At 37.3% G+C, this 23,422-nt stretch overlaps 3 protein-coding genes across 3 annotated transcripts; all 3 read left to right on the top strand.

Annotated features, from left to right (window-relative positions):
- The first annotated feature begins 461 nt into the window (after positions 1 to 461).
- On the top strand, positions 462 to 2,216 carry LOC103326749 (glucan endo-1,3-beta-glucosidase-like). The gene is made up of 2 exons (XM_008228989.3): positions 462 to 620; positions 1,153 to 2,216. Exons 1-2 carry the CDS (start codon positions 524 to 526, stop codon positions 2,100 to 2,102), a joined length of 1,047 nt encoding a protein of 348 aa, XP_008227211.2. The 5' UTR covers positions 462 to 523; the 3' UTR covers positions 2,103 to 2,216.
- Positions 2,217 to 9,736: 7,520 nt separating this feature from the next.
- LOC148919096 (uncharacterized) lies at positions 9,737 to 13,341 on the top strand. The gene is made up of 3 exons (XM_089048786.1): positions 9,737 to 10,816; positions 11,283 to 11,926; positions 12,834 to 13,341. The coding sequence occupies exons 1-3, from the start codon at positions 9,737 to 9,739 to the stop codon at positions 13,339 to 13,341; spliced, it is 2,232 nt and encodes a 743-aa protein (XP_088904912.1).
- A 5,262-nt stretch (positions 13,342 to 18,603) lies between these two features.
- Positions 18,604 to 22,576, top strand: LOC103326762 (uncharacterized). Its single transcript, XM_008229003.2, has 2 exons — positions 18,604 to 21,641; positions 21,953 to 22,576. Exons 1-2 carry the CDS (start codon positions 18,701 to 18,703, stop codon positions 22,345 to 22,347), a joined length of 3,336 nt encoding a protein of 1,111 aa, XP_008227225.2. The 5' UTR covers positions 18,604 to 18,700; the 3' UTR covers positions 22,348 to 22,576.
- Positions 22,577 to 23,422: the final 846 nt, after the last annotated feature.

The raw sequence follows: 23,422 nt of genomic DNA, 5'->3' as shown, positions 1-23,422 counted from the left end.
CTATGCTCATCATTTATACAATATGACGGATTTCATATAAATCAAAGGTTAATTTACTGGCAAGGGGCTTGTACACATGCTATTAATCTACTCTAGAAAAAAGGGGAATTTGAACTTGGATGCATGCTTCTAGTAAATTAGAAAACCAACAATGTTTGTCGGGAGAAAGATCATTGATGAGTCAATAATACTATAATGGCTTGAAACTCATTTTCCTTTACGTGCCTGTCCAGTCTTGTTAATTTTCAATTTGGTTGTTCAATTTGACTTGAACTCTTTCTGCAAAACGCGTCCGGCAGGCAGGTCTTCTTGTTATCATAAAATTTTCTTCAACAGCAAGTCATTGTCATTATTAGTCAATACCTCTGCAGTGATTGACGGGATAATGGGTAATTGCTTAATTGCTTGGGACCTCCTCTAAACTCTACCGCCTATGCATATGTGAATATGGGATGTGTATATATATAGTGTAAGGGGCATGTTAATGTAGAGAGTGAGTTATTTATACAATTTCCTCTTCTTCATGGATTTCCCTACACAAGCTCGAACAGTTCCAAAAACCCTTATGGCGTCCATATTGCTGCTACTTGTATTGTTCATGCCTGCCCTGCAAATAACAGGTATCATTTTCTGCTTCTGAATTTATATATATATGGCATCGAGCAAATATAATAGTTTTGATGCTTTTTCATCAAACCTGTTTTCTAGCGTACGTGGGTAGATTAATGTGAGGTTATTTCTTTAATCATGTTTACAGTACAAGAGTTTGAGGTAGATTATATTAAGCAGTTCTGTTTCATTATATAGTTGAAATTATGATATATTGAAGCATATATATATATATATATTATATATACTATGCAGAAAACTTCTCGTTTCTCTATCCAGTTTTTATTTATTTTTATTTTAAATTACAAGCCATATTGGGGGAGGGGGGATTCGAATATAAGACCTCGGATGGGTGACTATTCTTAATCACTTGAGTTACGTGTCCCTTGCAACTATCCATATTCTGAATTAGAAGCAATATAATTGGAGTTTTCATGTATGAAATTAAAATTTTCATCCTTTAAAACATTCTTTAAGCAAGTTGTTTCTCTTGTGGCCAAACATGCTTTCACAAGCTGAAAATTTGATGCTTTTGTATTTCAGGTGCACAATCTGTTGGTGTTTGTTATGGACAAAATGGCGACAATTTACCATCCCCAACAGAAGTCGTTGACTTATACAAAAGCAATGGCATTGGAAGAATGAGAATTTATGAACCCAATGATCCAACCTATCAAGCCCTTAAAGGTTCCAACATAGAACTCATCGTGACCATCCTCAACGACAAGCTTCAAGGCCTCACTGATGCTGCAGCTGCAACAGATTGGGTCCAAAAGAATGTACAGGCCTTCCCTGACGTCAAGTTCAAATACATCGCAGTCGGGAACGAAGTACACCCCGGCGATCCACAGACCCAGTATCTCCTCCCAGCCATCCAAAACATTCATAATGCAATTGTAGCAGCCAATCTGCAAGGCCAGATCAAAGTCTCAACAGCAATTGACACAACCCTTGTGGACAGTGCCTACCCTCCTTCAGCTGGAAAATATAGTGATGCTGCAAAGTCATTCATAACCCCAGTTATCAACTTCCTAGCCAACAATGGGGCCCCTCTTCTTGTCAATGTGTATCCTTACTTCAGCTACACTGAAAATCCTGCTCAAATAGAACTTGCCTATGCCTTATTCACCTCACAAGGGATCACGACGCCCGACGGTGTAAAGTACCAAAACCTGTTTGATGCTCTTTTGGATGCTCAGTACTCGGCTCTTGAGAAAGCCAATGCTCCCAACGTGGAGATCGTCGTGTCGGAGAGCGGTTGGCCATCCGAAGGTGGTGATGCTGCAACCACTCAAAATGCACAAACATTCTACCAGAATTTGATCAACCATGTGAAAGGTACTACTGGGACTCCAAAGAGGCCTGGAAAAGCTATAGAAACTTACCTTTTTGCCATGTTTGATGAAAATACGAAGCGCGGTGCTGAAGTTGAGAAACACTTTGGTCTTTTCTCCCCCAACAAACAACCCAAGTACCAACTCACCTTTGGCTAGAGGAGTGACACGATCATTTGTCTTGAGTATGTAGAATATTTAAGCTGAATAAGAGTGCCTTGTCCCTGTTCTTCTAATACAATAAAATAATAAGATGCACAAGATTATTATGAATTCTGATGTTGGTGAAGTTGTTTTTGAAATACAAAACCAAAAATAAAGGAAGAAGGTGATAAAAAGGGATTCCTGGTCTTTATTTCATGAAAGGATCATATATTATTGGTGAACATTCTGTTTCAAGTCTATCATTACACAATCTACTTCTTTTTTCGATTGCATTCACAATTTAATCTTATTAATTGATGTCATCCCCAAGCGCTAACAAGTTAATAAATGAATAGTACAACTTTACTTTTAGACCACTACACAATATAATCATATGATCTGAACTTTCATTTTTCAGATCAGTAAGGATCATCCCTAAAAATATTTACCCAAATCATAAATTGCTTAACCAATTTTTTATTATCAAATATAAACTTTATTAGATAAACTTCAACAGTACAATTAAATTATTATCGTGACTATTTTCATTATATTTATCAAAAATATTTTGTTTCCATATTTATTTGATTAAAATTAGATAATTAAAAGATCTTCGATTTGACTGAATTTTTAGAGGGTTGATCTTTCAATTAGGAGCTAATAAATAAATAGTTCGAATTGTAGTAGAGCTCTATTATTCCTTATAAAATATAATTGGCTACAAATGTTACAATCATGTCTTAATTACACCAATACTCCCTAAAACTATGGTCAAATGCTCCCCCCAAACTAAAGTGACCTACTTTCCCCGCTTGACCAAGGTTTGGTAATTCACTTTACCTCAAGCCGTCAATTCTATCTAAAATATTCTGTTAAATCTGATGACCTTTTTTTTATAATTTAATATATGGGCCAATTTTTTAATGAGATAGACTCCATGTGGGCAAAATAAATAATAAACAATTCTTCAATTCCAACAAAAAATAAATAAATTACTCAGCAACCATTCTCCCCTCCCCTCGAGTATCAACCCTAAACGCATCTAGTCCCCAGCGGAATCCCCACCCACCCAGCCCCACCTCCTTTCCGATGCGCAACCTCCTCATCCCCGCCATCTCTCTCTCTCTCTCTCTCTCTCTCTCTCTCTCTCTCTCTCTCCCCACACAAAAACTGCCAACCTTGATTAAGAGTATTTTTCTCAAATCATTTCCCTTGCTTGGTTTTGTACAAGATACAAATCCAAGGCTAATCAGCACTTAATAAATACAAGATTAAGTCCACTAATCAAGTACTGGGTTTTCTTAAAGTCGTTTTTTGATTCAATTTCAAATCACTTGAATTTTCTTTCTCTCATACTCTCTGGTGGTCCAAATTAAAGAAAAAAAGTTGCAAACTTTTCTTCCAGGTTGCATTAAAACACTACGTATTAATGTCCACCAAAAAGCTATGCATGTCTATAAAATATAGAGCAGTAAATTGAACTTTGGCAGCACATTATCTTGCTAGCTAGACCCATGTTCCTTACCCAGCGCTGCATATAGTCATGGTGTCCTTGAGCAGCCATATCAAATGCAAGAGATGGTGGTAGAGAGACGAGGAGGCAATGGTGGGTTTGACTGAGAGGTGCGCCTGCTTCGTTTTTTGTTTTTTTGTTTTTTTTTTTCTTCTTTTCTGGTTTGGGTGAAAAAGAAGAAGAGGAAGAGGGTTTGAAGAAGGCACTGATCTGTGATTGCATTTTATGAATGCGTGGAATTTGATATGGGGTTCGATATGATTGCATTACGCCTCAATCATCATTTACTTTGATTTCGAGGATGTGGGTGGCGGCTGGGGGCTGTGTGTGGGTAGGGTTGATACGCGAGGGGAGGGGACAATTTGATGGGTTTGGTTTTTTTTTTTTTTTTTTTAATTAATATTTATTTATAATTTTTTTTAATTTACATTTATTTATTTTAAATATTATTATATAAAATAAATTTTTTTTAAATTAAAGAATTGTTTATTATTTATTTTGCCCACTTGGAGTCCATCTCTTGAAAAAATTGGGCCCATATATTAAATTACAAAAACACCCATGCCACGTCATCAAATTTAACAGAGTTTTGGATGGAGTTGACGGCATGGGGTAAAGTGGGTCACCAAACCTTGGTCAAACGGGCAAATTAGGGGAAGGAGGGGTGTATGGAGCAAAGTGAGATTTGACCGTAGTTTCAGGAGCATTGGGGTAATTAAGCCTAAACCACCTCAACTAAATTGCAACACTTAGCCTCGCTCGTGATGCATTAGGCATATGGGTTTAGTTAACTATAAAATTATAGGGAGCTTTGATTTAAAATCAATAGGAACGAAGTTTACTATTGTGGTAGATGATAATTCAATTTGACCTAATTTAGATAAGGTTAATGACTGAAATATAGTATCCAATTTTACTATAATGTAATTAAAAACCTTTAAAATTACACATATTGACTCAAACTAAACACATGATAATTGAATAATTGTGATTGATATTATATTTCACTAAGAGGAGGATATATATACAAGTACAAATTGACTTTTCCTACAAGGAAAAGTAATTAGCAAATTATAAGGAATCCCAACTAGGTAACTATTCTAATTAGGTAACGTGAATTACACCAGGAAATCTAAATTATGATTCACGCCAACATACCTACTCAAGTTGGTGAGTAGATATCTCATATGCCCAACCTGTCAAGTAAGTCATGAAAAACCTTTGCTTACACCGCATGTGTTAAGACATCCGCCAAATGTTCTTTCTGACTTTACAAATGGTATATCAATTAACTTGTCTACCAGCTTCTCCTTGATAAAATGCCTATCCACTTCAACATGCTTAGTTATGTCATGTTGAACTGGATTATTTGTTATCTCTCTCGCAGCTTGGTTTTCACAGTAAAGCTCCATGAATTTCTTTGGTGGAAAACCAATTTTGGATAGGAGTATCCTTAGCCAAAGAAGCTCACAAACTCCTTGTGTTGTGTCCCAATATTCTGCCTCAATTGAAGATCGAGCCACTCAATTCTGATCATTCTTACCTTACCATGTGACCAAATTACCCCCAATGAAAGTGAAGTAACCTGATGTAGAACATCTATATGTTATATTGCATACCTAATCTACATATGTATAACCCAGTTTTCTGAATATCAAGCCTCAGCCTGGAGCTTTCTTCAAATAACTCAAAATCCTCATAACTGTAGATAAGTGACCCTTACTAGGAAAATGCATGAATCGGCTAACAACACTAATTGCATATACGATATCTAGTCTAGTGTGTAAAAGATAAATTAGTCTTCTCAAAACTTCTTATATCTCTCCTTGTTGGTTGGCACTTGATCAAGATAGATTGCAAGGTGATGATTATGCATAATAGGGGTTTCGGCTTGTGCACACCCTAACATACTAGTTTTTGTTAACAGGTCTAGAACATACTTTCTTGGAGAGAGACAAATACTAGTAGCAGAGCGAGTTGCTTTGATTCCCACAAAATACTTCAAAGCCCACAAGTCCTTCATCTAAAACTCTGAGGCTAAGTACTTCTGTAATTTACCCATTTCAACATCATTATCACCAGTAACAACCATATCATCGACATAGATTATCAGCAAAGTAATCTTACCACCCCCATATTTGATAAATAGGGCATGATCCGAGTTACCTTGGTGATATCCATACATCTTCATTGCTTTAGTGAACTGCCCAAACCATGCTCTTGAAGCCTTCTTCAATCCATAAAGGACCTTTCAAAGGCTAACACCTTCCCACTATTATTAGACAACCCATAACTAGGTGGCATGTCCATGTACACTTCTTCTTCTAGATCTCCATACAGAAAGACATTCTTCACATCGATTTGCTTGAGAAGCCAATCTAAATTAGCTCCTAAGGACAATAGAACTTGCATCGTATTCATTTTTGCCACCGATACAAACGTATCCTGATAGTCAACTCCACCGAAACATATAAAAATTTCTCCAAATATTTATCTTCACAATATTTTCACACATCCTTACGCATTGTGTCTTGAATAAAGCACTATATCCATGTCTTTAAGTACTGTATATGAATAAATATTTTATTATTTTGTTCGTATATAAAACTTAGGAATTCTTCACCATAATAGCTATTACACGAAAGTACCTCAATAAATCGTTTTGTATTTAAAATTTGGAACCATTTTTTACCAAGCCTGCATGCATTCAGCAAGCTAAACTCATATACATACTCGTACTTCTTAGTTCTTATAGTATTGTATCATGATTATGTATAAAAAAATGCCAACAATTTCTACGAAATATTATTCCAACAAGGAGGAATTAATTTACACAAATGGAACTAATTTTGCTCATGCTATGCCAGAAAAGTTGGATTAACCCTCGATATCGTTCATAAGGTAATCCTCGAGAAACAAGCACAGTTGGATTAACCATGGTGTTAACACCGTGACTAACCGAGCAACTAGCTAAGAAAGATCAGCCACATGCCATGCTTTGAGAGGTCATCACCTTAGTCAAAGAAGCCTTGACACAAGTCACAACTAAGGGTAATGTTAAGAGTCCCACATTGGAAGACTACAAGAGGTGGAGACTCCCATTTACCTATAAAAGAAGACTACTCCCCACTTAGAAAAATGGTCTTGAGTCTTGAGTCTTGAGTCTTGGCTCTTGGATTCTTGGGCCTTAGACTCTTGGGCTTTGTACCTTAGGCCTTGGGCCTTCTTCCCTTTATCTTTGGGTCTAATCCCTTTGTACAAATGTAAATAAGCATTATCATGATGAGAACATACTTCTCCGTGGACATAGCCCATCATTCGGGTGAACCACGTATATCTTGTCTTCTGCATGCTTATTTACTTTATTTACGTTGAATGTTACTAAATGCTGAAGGCAATAACCTACCAAAGGCACATACACATGCTGAAGGCCCACGTCTTCACACATCATCCACATTTCCACGGGAAGCCATGTCCAGGGCCGGGTTTGAGCTTTTGAGGGCCTTGTGCGAAACTTGACATTTCAATTTGAGAAACTTAAATACTAGTATATTCAGTATAAAGACTAGGTTTTCCTTTCAGTGCTCGTTAACTATATAAAGACTTGTAAATAGCATAATTTAGATATATAAAGACTTGTAAACAATCAACATGATAAGACAAATCATGTACATTGAAATTTAGATATATACCTGAATTTGAATTGAGATTTCAATTTGACTATTTGATTTTGAGTGCCCTTTATGATATTTTTTTTCCCTTAGCCCTTTATGAATTTAGGAATTAGTGTTTTCGATTTTTTATATTGAAAAAAAAGAGTCAAAGCCATAGAGGTAATGATTATTACTTAGTAGAAAATAAGAGTTTAAGAATGAGGAGACATGAATTTCTATTTCTTTTATTGTTGCTGTTACAATAGAAGAAAAAAAAAAGAAAAAAAAAGGGAGTTTCATTAAAACACCCAAAATGGGGGCTGAAATTATAAAAAAACTCAACACCCAAAACACTTTATAAACACACCCAAAACCCATCATCACACACACTCAAAACCCATTTATAAACACACCCAAAAAATATACAATTGTTGATTTTGGGTGTGTTTCTATGTTTAAATAGTGCTTGGGTTTTTTTATAAATATATGTCTAGGATTGAGTTTATTTATAAATTTGTATAAATAAAAAAAAGGTAAAACGGTATTCATTGATGTACACAAGTGGGCCTTGAACCCATGCCATAAGTAAAAGTTAAAGTGCAGCAAACCAAGGCTGCCATACCCGTCCTTATGTAAATGTCCTATGCGGGTTTTATATATATACAATATTTTAATATACGTCCAAAAAAATTGGAGGCGCTATGCAGTGCACCACTTGCACACCTTCAGGACCGCCCATGTCAACTTCATGATTTTGTCGTTTTTCTAATGATGTTTCTTTCTTTCTAACAAGACAAAGAACAATTGTCTCTTTGTTTGTCATTCTCAAGAGAGATTCATCAAGCTGGAAATCATTAAATTCATAGAGACGAGCCAAAGGTGTGAGCAAGGTCTAAAATATTGATAGTATCAGAAATATCGGTAGTCCAAAAACACAGAAATTTCTATGGAAATATCGGGATATTATCAATATCAATAAAAATTGAATAAAAACTATGGAAATTGTAAGAAAAACTTGGAAATTTTATTGAAACTTTGGAGGATGTTTATTTAGTCAATTATCTATTAGTTTATCACAAAAAATTGGAAAGAAATGCATTGCATGATGAGTTTAACTGATTTAAGTTGATTATATAGCGAGCTGATAAACACTGTGAGTATAGAAAATATGTAGTAATTAAGGAAAGAATATGAAACATACCATAATCATTTATATATAATGATTTACTACAATATTTTACACTTTATACATTGCATTGTAAGATACATGAGTGACTTAGTACCACATAGAGTTCTTATGAGATTCAAAATTTTCACTATCTTCATCATCTTTATGTGTAGAGTAAGTGTATTATGAAGAGTAGTCATCAAATGATAAATCTCCAAAATAATTTTGCATGTAATTGTTAACATGCCACCCGTATGGATCTGATATTGGTTGACGTTGTCCATAAGGAAAATCATTTGAATATTGGGTCTCGGATTCTTTCCATGAGCTGCTCGATTCTATCTCAAAAAGAAAGGTCAAAGATTCACATTCTCATGTGAAAATCTAATTCTTGCAAGAAAACAAAACAATATAAATGTACATATTTTAGCATATTATCACAAAAATATAAGTAACATGGTGGTTAAGGCGTTGGAGGAGTGAAATGCCAGGGGTTTGAATCCCCTTTGTGTGTGTGCTATGTATTCTTTTTTTCCTTTCTTTTTTCATTTCATCGATATTTTCGATATTATAGAGATATTTTGACAAAATATTGCTGAAGTGTGAGCGAAATTATCAACATTGATATTTTCTGATATTTTCCTATATTATCGTCGATATTATCGATATTTTAGACTATGGGTGCGAGGTTTTATCACAAAAGGCCTCGGCGTTATTAGTAGTAGAACCATTCATTATATTTTGTAATGTATTTAGTCAAGTTTTTGACGTGGGACTCACATATTCTTCAACAGAAATCTCTCCATATTTCCCATGGTACTTTTGTACCGTAGAGATCGCAGTTAGGAACAACGCCTTTGGGATAGTCCTCTCCGTTCAGTCTGGGGAGAAGGTAGTGAAGAAATTGTTACTCTTCTGAAGGTCTGAACTTGTAGCCCACTGGAACTTGATAATAGCCACCCATACTTGTTGTAAAGTGCTGATAGAGGAAATAATGATTGTGAATATGGTGATCAAGTTTGGGGGTGTATTTATAGTGGTCATTAGGGTAGAATTTCTTGCAACCTAAGCTCATCAGTTTCCTAATTATTTGGGTAATGATTTTATGGACCAATCATGGCTTGACATGTAACATGGATTGAGATAATGAAGCTCCGGTGTTTTTTTATTGCAGATAATTAAGCCCAACGAGAATAAATGGCTACCGCCATATTATATATTTTCCTTGAAATATAGATTATTTGAAAATTAAACCATAAGGATCATATAGATATATACATGAACAAACGCCTACTGTAATGAAGAAATTATATTGATGGCGTCTACGTCTCCTGGTTTCAGGTTTTCGGCTCACCGGTTTACGAAGAGTCCTGTTGTCATGAAGGATGGTTCATCCAAACGGTTCCATTCAAAGGATTTTGCGACTTCTGGAATAGATGATGGTGGCATGGAGCAGTCCGATCAGATCCCTCCCTTGCCAGAGATCAATTTCAAAGATAAGTTACTAAGCTCTTCTTGTTTTGAATATACTGAAGGAATGGAGAAGGATTGGTTCTCTATTGAAGCTGGTGATTATGAAGTTAAGGATTCTCCTTATGGTCATTCGATTCGGTTTTCTGAACATGTTAAAAACAAGATCTATAGACCGTGGAAAAATTATGTGATTATCCAGTTTGTAGGGAAGACTCATACCTATAATTTTGTCTTTGCAAGGTTGAAGCAACGTTGGAGGCTTAAGGGTCCTATGCAATTGGTTGATTTAGACAATGGGTTTTTCATTGTTCGATTTGTTCTAGAGGAGGACATGTTGTATGTGTTAACTGGGGGCCCTTGGGTAGTAGCAGGACAATATTTGGCTGTTAAAAAATGGAGGCCTAATTTTTGTGCAGCTGAGGAGCATGTCTCCCGTATTACTGTTTGGGTGAGATTATCTGGTATGGGAGTTGAATTCTTCAATTCTGAGACTATTAAGTGTATTGGGGATTTGATTGGCTCATCATATAAGGTGGATGTTCATACTGTTGGTCAAATGAGAGGTAAGTTTGCAAGGGTCTGTGTTGAAATTGATTTGAATATGCCACTCATCCCTTACCTAGTTGTTGAGGGTAGGCCTGTGAGAGTGGAATACGAAAATCTCCCTGTGATTTGTTTTAATTGCTGCAAAGTTGGGCACAGTAAAGAGCATTGTCCTTTTGCTAAACCTGTCCATAAGAATAATGAGACGGTTATGGATATGATTAGGGATATTCAAGAAGAGGTGTGTTCTCATCAAGTGGAGAAGTTACGTAAGATGAGGCTTGATGATAATCTAAGAGGCCCAATTGATCCTACTGGGGATAAGGCAGGTTTTGGCATCTGGAATGTTGTTCCGACTAGAAAAGATATTTACTGTCGTGTATGAGCATCCTTTCTCGGCTAGGAAGGCTTACCTCTGGCAAAACTTAACTATTATTGCTGCTTCTTGGAATCTTCCTTGAGTTGTTTGTGGGGATTTTAATGATATCTTGTTCGAGGATGAAAAATTTGGAAAATTATCTAGTAAAAGTAGAGGTTTCAAGGACTAGTTTGATCAGCATGGGCTCATTGATTTGGGTTTTTTGGGACCCAAGTTTACTTGGGTTAATAAGAGAGCTGGTGGTGATTTTGTGATGAAGAAATTGGATAGGGTTATTTGTAACAAGGAATGGAGGTTTTTATTTCCTGAAGCTTTCGTAAGGCATCTGCCTAGACGATGTTCTAATCATAGTCCTCTTTTGATTAGTCTTATTTCTGATAAGATTCCTTCAGCTGAGCTTAAACCTTCCAGATTTGAGGCTATGTGGCTTAAACATTGTTTATTTCCTGAGTTCATTCAAGCTTAGTGGAAGAATTTGGAAGGTTCAGTTTCTATTAAACTGGATTTGTTGATTCCCCTGCTTCGGGAGTGGAATACCCAAGTCTTTGGTCAAATTTTTCAAAAGAAAAAGAGAATTCTTGCTAGGCTTCAAGGCATCCAAAGGGCTCTTTGTAAGGGTTTTTCCCCTTTTTTGAGCAATTTAGAGAAGCAACTTCAACAGGAGTTTGAGGATTTATTGGATCAGGAGGATGTGTTTTGGAAACAAAAATCTGGAGTTTCTTGGCTGCATGGTGGGGATAGAAATACCAAGTTCTTTCACATTACTATTCTTGTCAGAAGAAGAAGGAATAGGATTGAAAGGCTTAAAGATATTAATGGGGATTGGATCTCTAGTAAAGAAGGTTTGAAAGCGCTTGCTGTTGAGTATTTTCATGGGCTTTTTTTGGATGATTTTGTTGATATCATTCGTAGTCCTTTGCCTTCCCTTTTCCCTCATATTCCTAAGGCTGATTTGGCTGCTGTCAATAATGAGGTGACTGAAAAGGAGGTGCAGGATGCCCTTTTTGCTATTGGTCCCTACAAGGCTCCTGGTCCCGGTGGCTACTCTGCTATTTTCTTCCATAATTATTGGTGTCTTTGTAGGGCTGGCAATGGGTCGTGTCGTGTCGGGTTCGTGTCGTGTCGGGATAATAAACGTGTCAAGAATGCTCAACCCGAACCCAACCCATTTAATAAACGTGTCGTGTCGGGTTCGGGTCGTCTTTTATCGTGCGGGTTTCGAGTCGTGTAACGGGTTCATAAATAATTATATGCATGTTACGAAACTCACAATTGAAAAAAATTTAAATTAAAAAAAACAGAGAGAGTAGAGAAAATATAAGGAAAAGAAAGAAAAAAAAAGATAAAGAGAGCAGAGAAGAGAGAAGGAAAAGAAAAAGAATAGAGAGAGAGAGAGAGAGAGAGAGAAGATTGAAGGAAAGAAAGAAAGAAAAAAGAGAGATGAGAAAAACTAAAGAGAAGGAAAAGAAATAAGAAGAAAAAAGGAGAGAAGAGGAAAGGAAAAGAGAGAAAAAAAAAGAGAGAGGAGAAAGAAAAAAAAAAGTGGAGAAGAGAGATGGAAAAGAAAGGAAAACACAAAAGAAAAAGAAACATTATAAATACTAAAAGACATATGATAAAATCACAAAGTTATTTGTAGCATGGTGGATAAGGTGTTTGAGAGAAATGAGGGTGGTAGGGGTTCGAAACCCCTTGTGTGTGTGCTGAAGTCTCCATTTCTCTTCATTTTTTAGCGGGTTGACAGGTATTATAGCGGGTTGACACGACCCGTGACACGACCCGTTTAATAAACGGGTTAGGTAGGTATTATAGCGGGTTAGCGGGTTGACCCGAAACCCACCCGTTTATTAAACGGGTCGAACGGGTTGACCCGAAATTGACTGTTTTTATCGTGCGGGTTGAACCCGCTAATTTCTCGTGCGGGTTTCGAGTCGTGTATCGGGTCGTATCCGAAATTGCCACCCCTATGTCTTTGTAAGAAGGATATTGAAGATTTGGTGTTTAAATGTTTTTCTAGTGGTTCTATTCCAGAGTCCCTGAATAGTACCCTTGTTACTCTAGTTCCTAAAATCACTAATTCTCAGAGCATGCTGCAGTTCCGGCCTATTAGTTTATGTAACACTTTATACAAAGTTGTTTCTAAGATCATTGTTGGAAGGCTCAGACCTCTTATGTGTAAGCTTGTTAGCCCCAATCAGGTTAGCTTTGGTCCTATACGACAAATTTTAGATAATATCTTCATTGCTCAAGAGGTTTTGCATAGATTCCATAGAGCAAGAGGTAAAACCGGGTATATAGCTTGGAAAATTGACCTCTCTAAAGCGTATGACAGATTGAAATGGTCTTTTATCGAGCAAACTCTTGCAGAAATTGGTATTGGGGAAACTTCTCTTCATCTCATTATGACCTGTGTCAAGAATGTCTCTTACAGAATTATCTTGAATGGGGAGCTTACTGAGAGTTTCAAACCTCAAAGAGGTGTTCGACAAGGTGACCCTCTTTCCCCTTACCTCTTTGTCTTATAAATGGAAAAGCTTAGTCACATCATTGCTACTAGGGTGTTAAAGAAGGAGTGGAAAGCTGTTAGGGCAGCGAGGTCTGATCCTTTAATCTCCCATCTATTCTTTGCGGATGACTTGATTCTTTTTGGTGAGGCTTCTGCTCAGCAAGCTATGGTTATGAAAAATTCTCTTGAGGAGTTTTGTGAGCTTTCTGGGCAGCAGGTGAATTTTGAGAAATCTTTGTTGTACATATCTGCCAATACTAAGTCTGACCTTGTTGGTCAAATTGAGTTAACTTGTAGTGCCACCAGATCCGCTGATATGGAGAATTATTTAGGAGTTCCCCTTGTCCAAGGGAGGGTTACCAAGGCTACGTATAAGGGGGTTCAGTTAAAGTTCAGGCTAAACTTGCTGCTTGGAAAAGTCAGTTGCTTTCTATGGCTGGAAGAATCACTTTAATCCAGTCTGTTGCTTCTTCTATTCCTCTATATACTATGCAGACGACTATGCTTCCTCAAGGCCTTTGTGAAGACCTTGACAAATCTTCTAAAAGTTTTCTTTGGGGAAGTAGTGAGAACCATCATAAAACTCATTTAGTTAAGTGGGATACAGTTTGTTTGCCTAAACATCTAGGAGGTTTGGGTATTAAAAAGGCTTCTCTTATGAATCAAGCTATGTTATCTAAAGCTAGTTGGAGAATTGTGGCTAGGGACTCAGGTCTTTGGGCTGCGATGCTCAGGAAAAAGTACTTAAGGGGTAGTTGTTGTTTTGATGCTTATGATGATAATTCTACTTTGGCTTCCAGCTCTTGGAAAGGATTAATATATGGAGCTGCCATTTTAAATAAGGGTATGAAATGGAGAGTGAGAGATGGCACTAGAGTCAAATTCTGGACTGATACTTGGATTGGTGATGTTCCTTTGGTGGATACTAATTTTCCCTTATCTGATCAGCTTGACAAAGCAAACTGTGTAATTATTTTTCTAGGACTGGTTGGAACATTTAGAAACTCCTGCAGCTCTTCTCCGGAAGTTATGCAGATCATCAGTATTCATGTAGATGTTGACAGGAATATACCTGATACTTGTATATGGGGTCCCTCTTCAAATGGAGTATTTTCTGTAAAGACTGCTTATGAGTTATTTGCCAGGTTTAATGAAGTCACTGGTTCTCCTTGGAAGTTCATTTGGAATTTGAAGATCCCTCCCCGTGTTAAAATGTTCACTTGGCTTCTTACTCAGAAAAAGATCTTAACTACTGTGCAGAGAGTAAGAAGGCATCTTTCTAGAGACCCTTCTTGTCCTCTCTGTCACTACCATGAGGAGTCGTTATAGCATCTCTTTATCTCATGTCCTCGTGTTCTTGCGCTTTGGAGATCCTTTTATCTTCCTGAAGGATTGATCAATTTCTTTGCCTCTGATTTTGATAGTTGGTTGAGGGAAAATTTGTGTTACAATGCTGGGCATATAAGGAATTTGAAGTGGTCTAGTATTTTTGCTATTGCTTGCTGGTTCATTTGGAAATGGAGGTGTCGTTCTATCTTTGAGCCTCATTTCCAAATGTCTTGTCATCCTAATCAGATTATTGTTGAGTATCTTCTGGAATGGGATAAGGCTAATAACCTTGTAAAGAAGGCTACCTCTCAAACTCAGATGTTTCTTGCTTGGCAGCCTCCACCTTGTGGCTTCTTTAAGCTTAATATTGATGGCTCTAGAATGAGTGACTCTGGGTGCATTGCTGCAGGAGGTATAATTAGGAACTCTGATGGTAACTGGATAGCAGGTTTTTCTGTTAATCTTGGTCATGGTGAAGTCTTTGTGGCTGAAGCTTGGGCCTTATATTATGGTCTTAATCTTGCTTGGCATCTGGGTTTGCACCAGATAATGGTTAATTCTGATTCTGCCCTTGTTGTTGATATGATTAATGGAGATTGGGTGGACTCTCATCCTATGGCTGTGTTACTTACCAAGTGCAAAGAGCTTTTGAAAAATCAGTGGAATTGCTGCATTCTTCATGTCTATAGGGAGACCAATTTTGCTGCAGATTTCCTAGCTAAGCTGGGTCATCATAAGGATTTGGGTTATCATGAGCTCTCTTCTCCTCCTGATCAGTTGCAGCCTATTTTAAATGATGATAAGAATGGTCTCTTGAGACCTAGCTTAGTTCCTGTGTAATCTTTTTGGTTTGGGCTTTGCCCCCTATTTTACCAAAAAAAAAGAAAAAGAAATTATATTTTATTTTCGGTGTGTTTTTAATCTATTACTACTTGTAAGTTGTAACCTAAATTAATAAAAACACAAAATAGTATTTGAAGCTACGGAAATGCTAATGGATTGAAGACCTCTAATCTCCTCGACCCCTCAACTTGCCGTTGTTTCTCTTTTTTCCCGGTCAACAGTTTTCATATGAGTTGTTCAGATTTTAAATCATATATATACAAAAATGAAATATTTTTGGTCTGTTTTTCAGGACTTTTTCAAATTTTATTTAATTAAAAAATTTATAGTTGTAATTGATGTGTATATTAGATGGCCAAAAAAACCAACCTTTATGTGTTGAGTACATGGTTATATGTAAGGTAAGGAAAGGGAGAGTTGCACTCTAACTTTGTGAGGGAATGACTGGGCCTGACCAGGGAGACGGATCCAGAATTTGAAAATAGGGTGGGCTAAATTTATCTTACATACAAACTTAGAAAACTTGACGGTACGAGTGAATTTCATTGAAGTATGAATTTTAAGGTCAATTAGCAATTACATGATAAACTTCTCCATGAAAGGAAAAAAATTGAAAGCATTTATTATCCATTACAAAAGAAGAGAAAAAAAACTGAATCATTTAATCCATCTAAGCCAACTTGGAAAATAAAAATGAGAAGAAGTAGCCAAAATTTATATATAAAAAATGAATTGATGTTTTATGCACACTAGAAGGTAAATGTATTTTTTTCTTACAAAAAAAAGTAAAGGATGTTCTCTAGAAATGCGTGTTTTATGAAAAATGCTGAATAATAAATATTGATTAATTAAAGAAAAAAAAAAGATTTTATGTGGGTGGGATCACATCAAGTTGCCCGGGCTATAGTCCATGTTATCATGGACGTAGGTCCGTCCCTAGGCCTGACACGATTGCTTCTTCTCTTGAGGCTAGGATTAGAGGAACCCACTGTTGGGGATTTTTGGAGCCTGATTAGCTCTTTAATGTTTTTGTTTATAAGAGCCTTTCCATTGGAAGAGCCCAGCCCGAGGCTAGGGGGAAAACAAAAAAAAATTGTGTTCCGAGCCCAGCCCGGGTGTGGGACCCACTACCCAGCCGCCCAAGGCAACGCCGAGGTCCAAAACGAGGTTATCAGCGCTACAAGATCGCTACAAGATCGCTACAAGATCCTCCCCGCTACAAGATCGCCTACAAGACTCGATTTATTTTTTCCTGCCACGTGGCGCCGTCAGGCTCTCCGATCTGATTTTTTCCTCCAATCCAACGGCAGCCAATTTTTGCAATAAAATACTGGAAAAATTCGAAATTTTTTAAAAATACCCAAAAATTAATGAATTTTTTTCTATAAATACCAGCCTTTTTTATATAAATTTATCTGAAATTTGAAATTGAAAATTTTATCCGATTATGAGATATGAATAGTATTGACACGTAGGAACTCGAAAATCTTATCCGAAAATATTATCCAAATTAATTATTGAGGTAAAAAAAGGTGTGAATAAAACAAAAAAATGAATAGTAATCGCCCTTAGCAAGGGCAACGGTGGAAACACAAAATTCGGATTTTGCAAGGGCAACCACTATTCACGTGAATAGTGGCTGCCCTAGCTCCCCCCTTTGCCATGGCTAAGGACAAATGGGTGGAGTTGCTCTAAGAGATAGAAATCTTCTGGCACCAAGTGAAACACCCCTTGACTTCATCAATGAGATTGCCATCTGATGCAAGTCCCTCCACTCTTTTTCCAATTGACAAATAACTTCCCCTTTGTCATTACGAATGACCACACCCACACCACCTCTCTCCATTAATATTTAGCTTTCTCCACCAACACAACCAGAGACTCAACAATATTTTCATGAACCAGTTTATTTCTAGTATGCACGAGCATCCATAAACAAGAGCCAAATCTCACCAACTCACACTTACTAGACAACACTTTGAACGCCCAAGAAAACAAATTCATAACATTACGAAATATGGTACATGTGAAAAGACTCCCGAAAACCAGCCAACTTCCAAAATTCACGAGCATATATGCACTCCCAAAGCGTATGAAGGGCATATCTTTCTTCAGTAAGCATATTTAACAACTGTCCTAGAGATGAGATTCTCTTTAGATGGCAAAATATTATGTGCAGCCATGCCCAACAAAAAAACTTAATTTTCTCCACCACATGTAAAAACCAAACTGATCTCCATACAGAAAGAATTACTTGCACGTCATCTTCAATAAAACACAATCTGAACAAGTTGACATCCCACTAACCAAAGGGACTAATCAAGTCTTTGAATCGGGATATAGAGAGTTAAAAGGCATGGGTGGTTATACAAGTGACGTCGTGACGTATCAAAGCACGTCGGATTTCAAGAAAAAATGTGGATAAAAAGCACGCTAAATTGAAGTTATCTCAAGCACATCAGTTTTATAAAATAAAAAAGTGACGTAGTCGCAAAACATGCTGAACTTAAGTTATCTCTCAACCTAATTTTTCAGGGAGTGGATCCGCTGTCCTCAAATTGTGTGTCCCCTCCCTAAACCGGTTCTAATTTTTGACATCCATCCTCCCACACAACATGGCCTAACACTTTTAATTCATATTAAAAATAATAAGAATAAGCTTACGATTTTGAGGAGTGGAGCAGCTGTCCCCCAAATCATAAGCTTATTCTCTGTTTTGAAATATGCAAAGGTTGATTTCGAATAATTTGAGATTAAGGAGGTATGCCGATTGGAACAGAACGACCAAAGTAAAATGTGGGATATTGAATACCTTCTCAGTCATGTGCGTTAAATGTGGGATATTGAACCCCTTCTCGGTCATGTCCCCAACTCTTCTTGATTTTGGACCATCAAGAGTTGAATATTGAATACCTTCTCAGTAATGCGCGTGAGGCCGAAGCAAACAAGAGTTGAATGTGGGACCTCCAATCAAGCTCTCACTTCTATCATTTTCATCTCATTAAAATTACTTCAACTCCGAAGTTAAGGGACAAAGAATTTGACTCAAGTGTGAAAACCCCAAATGTCTAAGATACTGGAAGGACCTGTCTAGTCATGAACTCTGAAGACTCACAAGCATTATAAAATGAATATATGGCACTATAAATAACAAGACTCACAAGTATTATAATAAAATACACAAAACAATATTTGATAATATCACCATGATATCCTTTCATTTCTATAAAGCATGCTCTCTAGCTTGTTGCCTTCTCTTGTATGTTCAGCTGCTTTCATCATCAAATTGCCTTCAATTAGCTTCTGCTAGTTCTACTGATGAGGCAAAGGCTCTTCTCAAATGGAAAGCCACCTTACAAAATCAAACCCAAAACAATCTGTCCTCATGGGCTTACCCTCCCAGCAATAATGCCACCAACAATCCTAAAATCCCATGTACTTGGGCTGGTGTTTCATGCAATGCTGCTGGAAGTGTCATCGAGATAAACCTTACGGAGTCTGGTTTACAAGGTACGCTAAATGCATTTTCATTCTTGTCCTTCCCTGATCTTGAATATCTTGACCTCAGCTTCAACAAACTCTTTGATGCCATTCCACCTCAAATTAGTTACCTCTCCAAACTACACTATCTTGATCTCTCTCGAAATCAGTTTTCTGGGAGAATCCCACGAGAAATCGGTCTCCTGAGAAATCTTACCCATCTTTATCTCTTTGGAAATCAACTTTCTGGTTCTATTCCTAAGGAGATAGGGAATTTGAAATATCTTGTGCATTTAAAGTTGGACAATAATCAACTCAATGGTTCAATTCCAAGATCAATAGCTGAGCTAAAAAGCCTTACCCATTTATTTTCACGTCGCAATCAACTTTCTGGTTCTATTCCTAAGGAGATAGGGAATTTGAAATATCTTGTGCAGTTAAGGTTGGGCAATAATCATCTCAATGGTTCAATTCCAAGATCACTAGCTGAGCTAACAAGCCTTACCTATCTTTCTTTACATCACAATCAACTTTCTGGTTCTATTCCTAAGGAGATAGGGAATTTGAAATATCTTGTGCATTTAAGGTTAGGCAATAATCAACTCAATAGTTCAATTCCAAGATCACTAGTTGATCTAACAAGCCTTATCGATGTTTCTTTAGGTCAGAATCAACTTTCTGGTTCTATTCCTAAGGAGATAGGGAATTTGAAATCTCTTGTGCGTTTAAGGTTGGGCAATAATACACTCAGTGGTTCAATTCCAAGATCACTAGCTGATCTAACAAGCCTTGTCCATCTTTTTCTCCATCTCAATCAACTTTCTGGTTCTATTCCTAAGGAGATAGGAAATTTGAAATATCTTGCGCAGCTATTTTTGGGTGATAATAAACTCAATTGTTCAATTCCTGTTTCATTTGGTAACCTGAGCAACTTGGAAATCTTATATCTACGGAATAACAACCTTTCCGGCCCCATCCCCCAAGAGATAGAGAATCTCAAAAAGTTGAGTGTCTTGGTTTTGGATATAAACCAATTTTCTGGTTATTTGCCCCAAAATATTTGCCAAGGTGGAAAACTGGAAAACTTTACAGCAAGCAACAACCTTTTCACTGGTCCAATCCCAAAAAGCTTGAAAACCTGCACGAGCTTAGCCCGACTTCGTCTTCAACGGAATCAATTGACAAGCAATATATCTGAGGACTTTGGTGTTTATCCGAATCTTACTTTTATAGATGTAAGCCACAATAACATGTACGGTGAAATCTCACGAAACTGGGGACAATGCCCACGGTTGACAACTCTACAAATGGCAGGAAACAACATTACTGGTAGCATACCACTTGAGATAGGCAACGCAACCCAAATTCATGTGTTGGATCTCTCTTCGAATCATTTAGTTGGGGTGATTCCAAAGGAATTCGGGAGATTGGCTTCTTTGGTGAAGTTGATGTTGAACGGAAATCAACTTTCAGGTCCTATACCCTTGGAATTCAAATCCATGACTGATCTTGGACATCTTGACCTATCAACAAACAAATTTAATGAGTCAATTCCGAGCATTTTAGGTGACTTGCTCAAATTATACCATTTGAATTTGAGCAACAACAAATTATCTCAACCAATCCCACTTCACTTGGGGAACTTAGTTCAATTGACCGACCTTGATTTCAGTCACAACTCACTTGAAGGTAGGATACCATCAGAAATGAGCAACATGCAGAGTTTGGTGATGCTCAATCTTTCCCACAACAATCTTTCGGGTTCCATACCATCAACTTTCGAAGAGATGCGTGGTTTGTCGAACGTTGACATATCCTACAATCACTTGGAAGGTCCCCTTCCCAACATTAGCGCATTTCGAGAAGCTCCGTCAGAAGCATTAAAAGGGAACAAAGGATTGTGTGGCATAGTTGGAGGTTTGTCACCATGCAATGCAAGTGGCTCAAAAAAGGACCACAAGTTAATATTTTCTCTTCTGGCAGTAATTGTACTTCTATTTGCTTTCTTTACGATTGTTTTTCTAGTGAAAAGAAAGAAGCATCATCAGGATAAAGCACAACAAAACATGCATGAAGAAATTTCCTTTTCTGTTTTAAATTTTGATGGAAAGTCAATGTATGAGGAAATCATAAGGGCAACAAAAGATTTTGATCCCACATATTGCATTGGGAAGGGAGGACATGGAAGCGTTTACATAGCAAGTTTGCCATCTGCCAATGTAGTGGCTGTGAAGAAACTCCATCTGTTGCAAAATGATGAGAAGAATCCTCAAAACGGGTTCTTAAATGAAGTAAGGGCACTCACGGAGATACGACATCGGAACATTGTGAAGCTCTATGGTTTTTGTGCACATAAACGACACTCTTTTTTGGTGTATGAGTATCTTGAAAGAGGTAGCTTGGCCGCAATGTTGAGTAAAGATGAAGAAGCTAAAGAGTTGGGGTGGAGTAAAAGAGCGAATATTGTTCAAGGTTTAGCACATGCCTTATCTTACATGCACCATGATTGCTTGCCACCGATTGTACATCGTGACATATCAAGCAACAACATTTTGTTGGATTCTGAATATGAGGCCTGTGTTTCAGACTTTGGTACTTCTAAGTTTTTGAACCCAAACTCAACTAATTGGACTGATGCTGCAGGCACATATGGCTACATGGCACCAGGTAATATTTTCATCTATGTTCTCTGTATTTAAAACTTTTTATGAGTTTGTTTTTACACCAATGTTTCATTTTCATCATTAGGAGGGGTTAACATAAACACATCTAGCTTTTATTGAATTCCGTTTTTGTTAAGCTGGTTTTATTAGGTTTCAAAAAGAACTAAATTTCTCAAATTTGTAGGTGATGTTTTTCAATGATTTTTATTGGATTGGAAATTAGAAATTAATCACCCGACACTCTCCTTTTTATAAGAGGTAATCTTTTAAGCACTGAAATCTCAATGTTTTGTACGTGGTGTGTGATTTATGCAGAGCTTGCATATACAATGGAAGTGAATGAGAAGTGTGATGTTTATAGCTTTGGAGTTGTCACACTGGAAATAATTATGGGAAGCCATCCGGGAGATGTTTTGTCATCTTTATCAACCGGGGCATCATCATCATCCGCATTTGCATCACTTGCCCCTGAAATGCCAATTTCGGATGTTCTGGATCAACGCATCTCCCCACCCACAAAACAAGAAGCCGGTGAAGTGGTCTCCCTGGTGAAGATAGCATTTGCATCCTTGAATCCCAGTCCGCATTCTCGTCCAACAATGAAAAAAGTTTGCCAGCTCCTCTCATCAACTCAGACCCTGCATTTGTCAAAGCCATTGCATATGACAACATGTGGTGAATTGCTTGCTCTTGGTGGTTTCACTACCTAATCAGGATATTTGCCGCTTTTCTATATTTCACTTCATTTGTGTCTGTCTTGTTCTAATTCTTCCTAGATGTATTGGGAAGGGAGGGCATGGAAGTGCCTGCAGAGCAAGTTTATGTTCCTTTGTAATTTTAATAAAAGGGTTTTCTCTTGTAATTCGTAACAAGGGTTGTAATTAAGAAATGCTTCATCTCGAATGAGTTGAACCTTAAATAAATAATAAAACCCCATTACTTAGGTAGTGGTGGTGAAATTATGTTGGAGACACATTTTCCCTCAACAATTCATGTGCAAGAAGACCTCATAGCAATATTTTGGTTTGTTCGGTTTTGTCTTTAAGGCCATCTCCAACCATGTTGGGATAAACTCAAATTTGCCCCCTCTAAAATACAACTATTCATGTATTACCCAGACTCAAAATGTTTTCTCGTCCAACCATGCAGACTCACAATCCACAACTTTATTAAATTGCTTAAGAATGATTAATCCTTTTTTTTTTTTATCGTTAATTTTTCTTGACATGACTTTTGTTTCAACATTCATAATTTAATTTTCTGAACATTTTAATCTAAAAAAATCTAAAATCTAAAATAAATAAATAAAACAGTGGTTCAAACATGACCGTTGAATTGCAACGGTCGCACAAAAAAGGGTTGAAAGCTAATGCAGCCAGACAGTGGGCTCCTCCATCACGTGGGCTGTTTGCAGCTTGCTTTTTGGGCTCCACCGAATTTAGATCCAGGCAATAGACGGGGCTCTATTCCGCTTGAGTTTTTGCCTGGATTAGTTTTAAGGCCCACTAGGTTGGAGAAGATTTGCGGCGAGGCTATAATGCAGAGGTTATTTGAGGAGGTTATTTGCAGGGGCACTCACTAGTCCGTTAGATTGATCAAATGGCTAATATTAGTAAGTTACATCAAAGTCTCTTTTATTCAGTAGTAAAATCACAACCCGCAAGTGAGCTTCAATTTCACCTTCTCCCTTCTCCTTCTTTATCTCTCCTATCCCTATCCCTCTATGCTACAGTCAACAAACCTCTCACATCCAGCACCCTTTCTCTACCTCTTCTCCCACCACCC

Source organism: Prunus mume, linkage group LG3 (assembly GCF_029339155.1).
Source record: "Prunus mume cultivar Tortuosa linkage group LG3, ASM2933915v1, whole genome shotgun sequence".
In the NCBI taxonomy this organism is placed as follows: Eukaryota; Viridiplantae; Streptophyta; class Magnoliopsida; order Rosales; family Rosaceae; genus Prunus; species Prunus mume.
The sequence above is the reverse complement of the archived record's forward strand: the minus strand, read 5'-3'. Positions and strand labels throughout refer to the sequence as shown.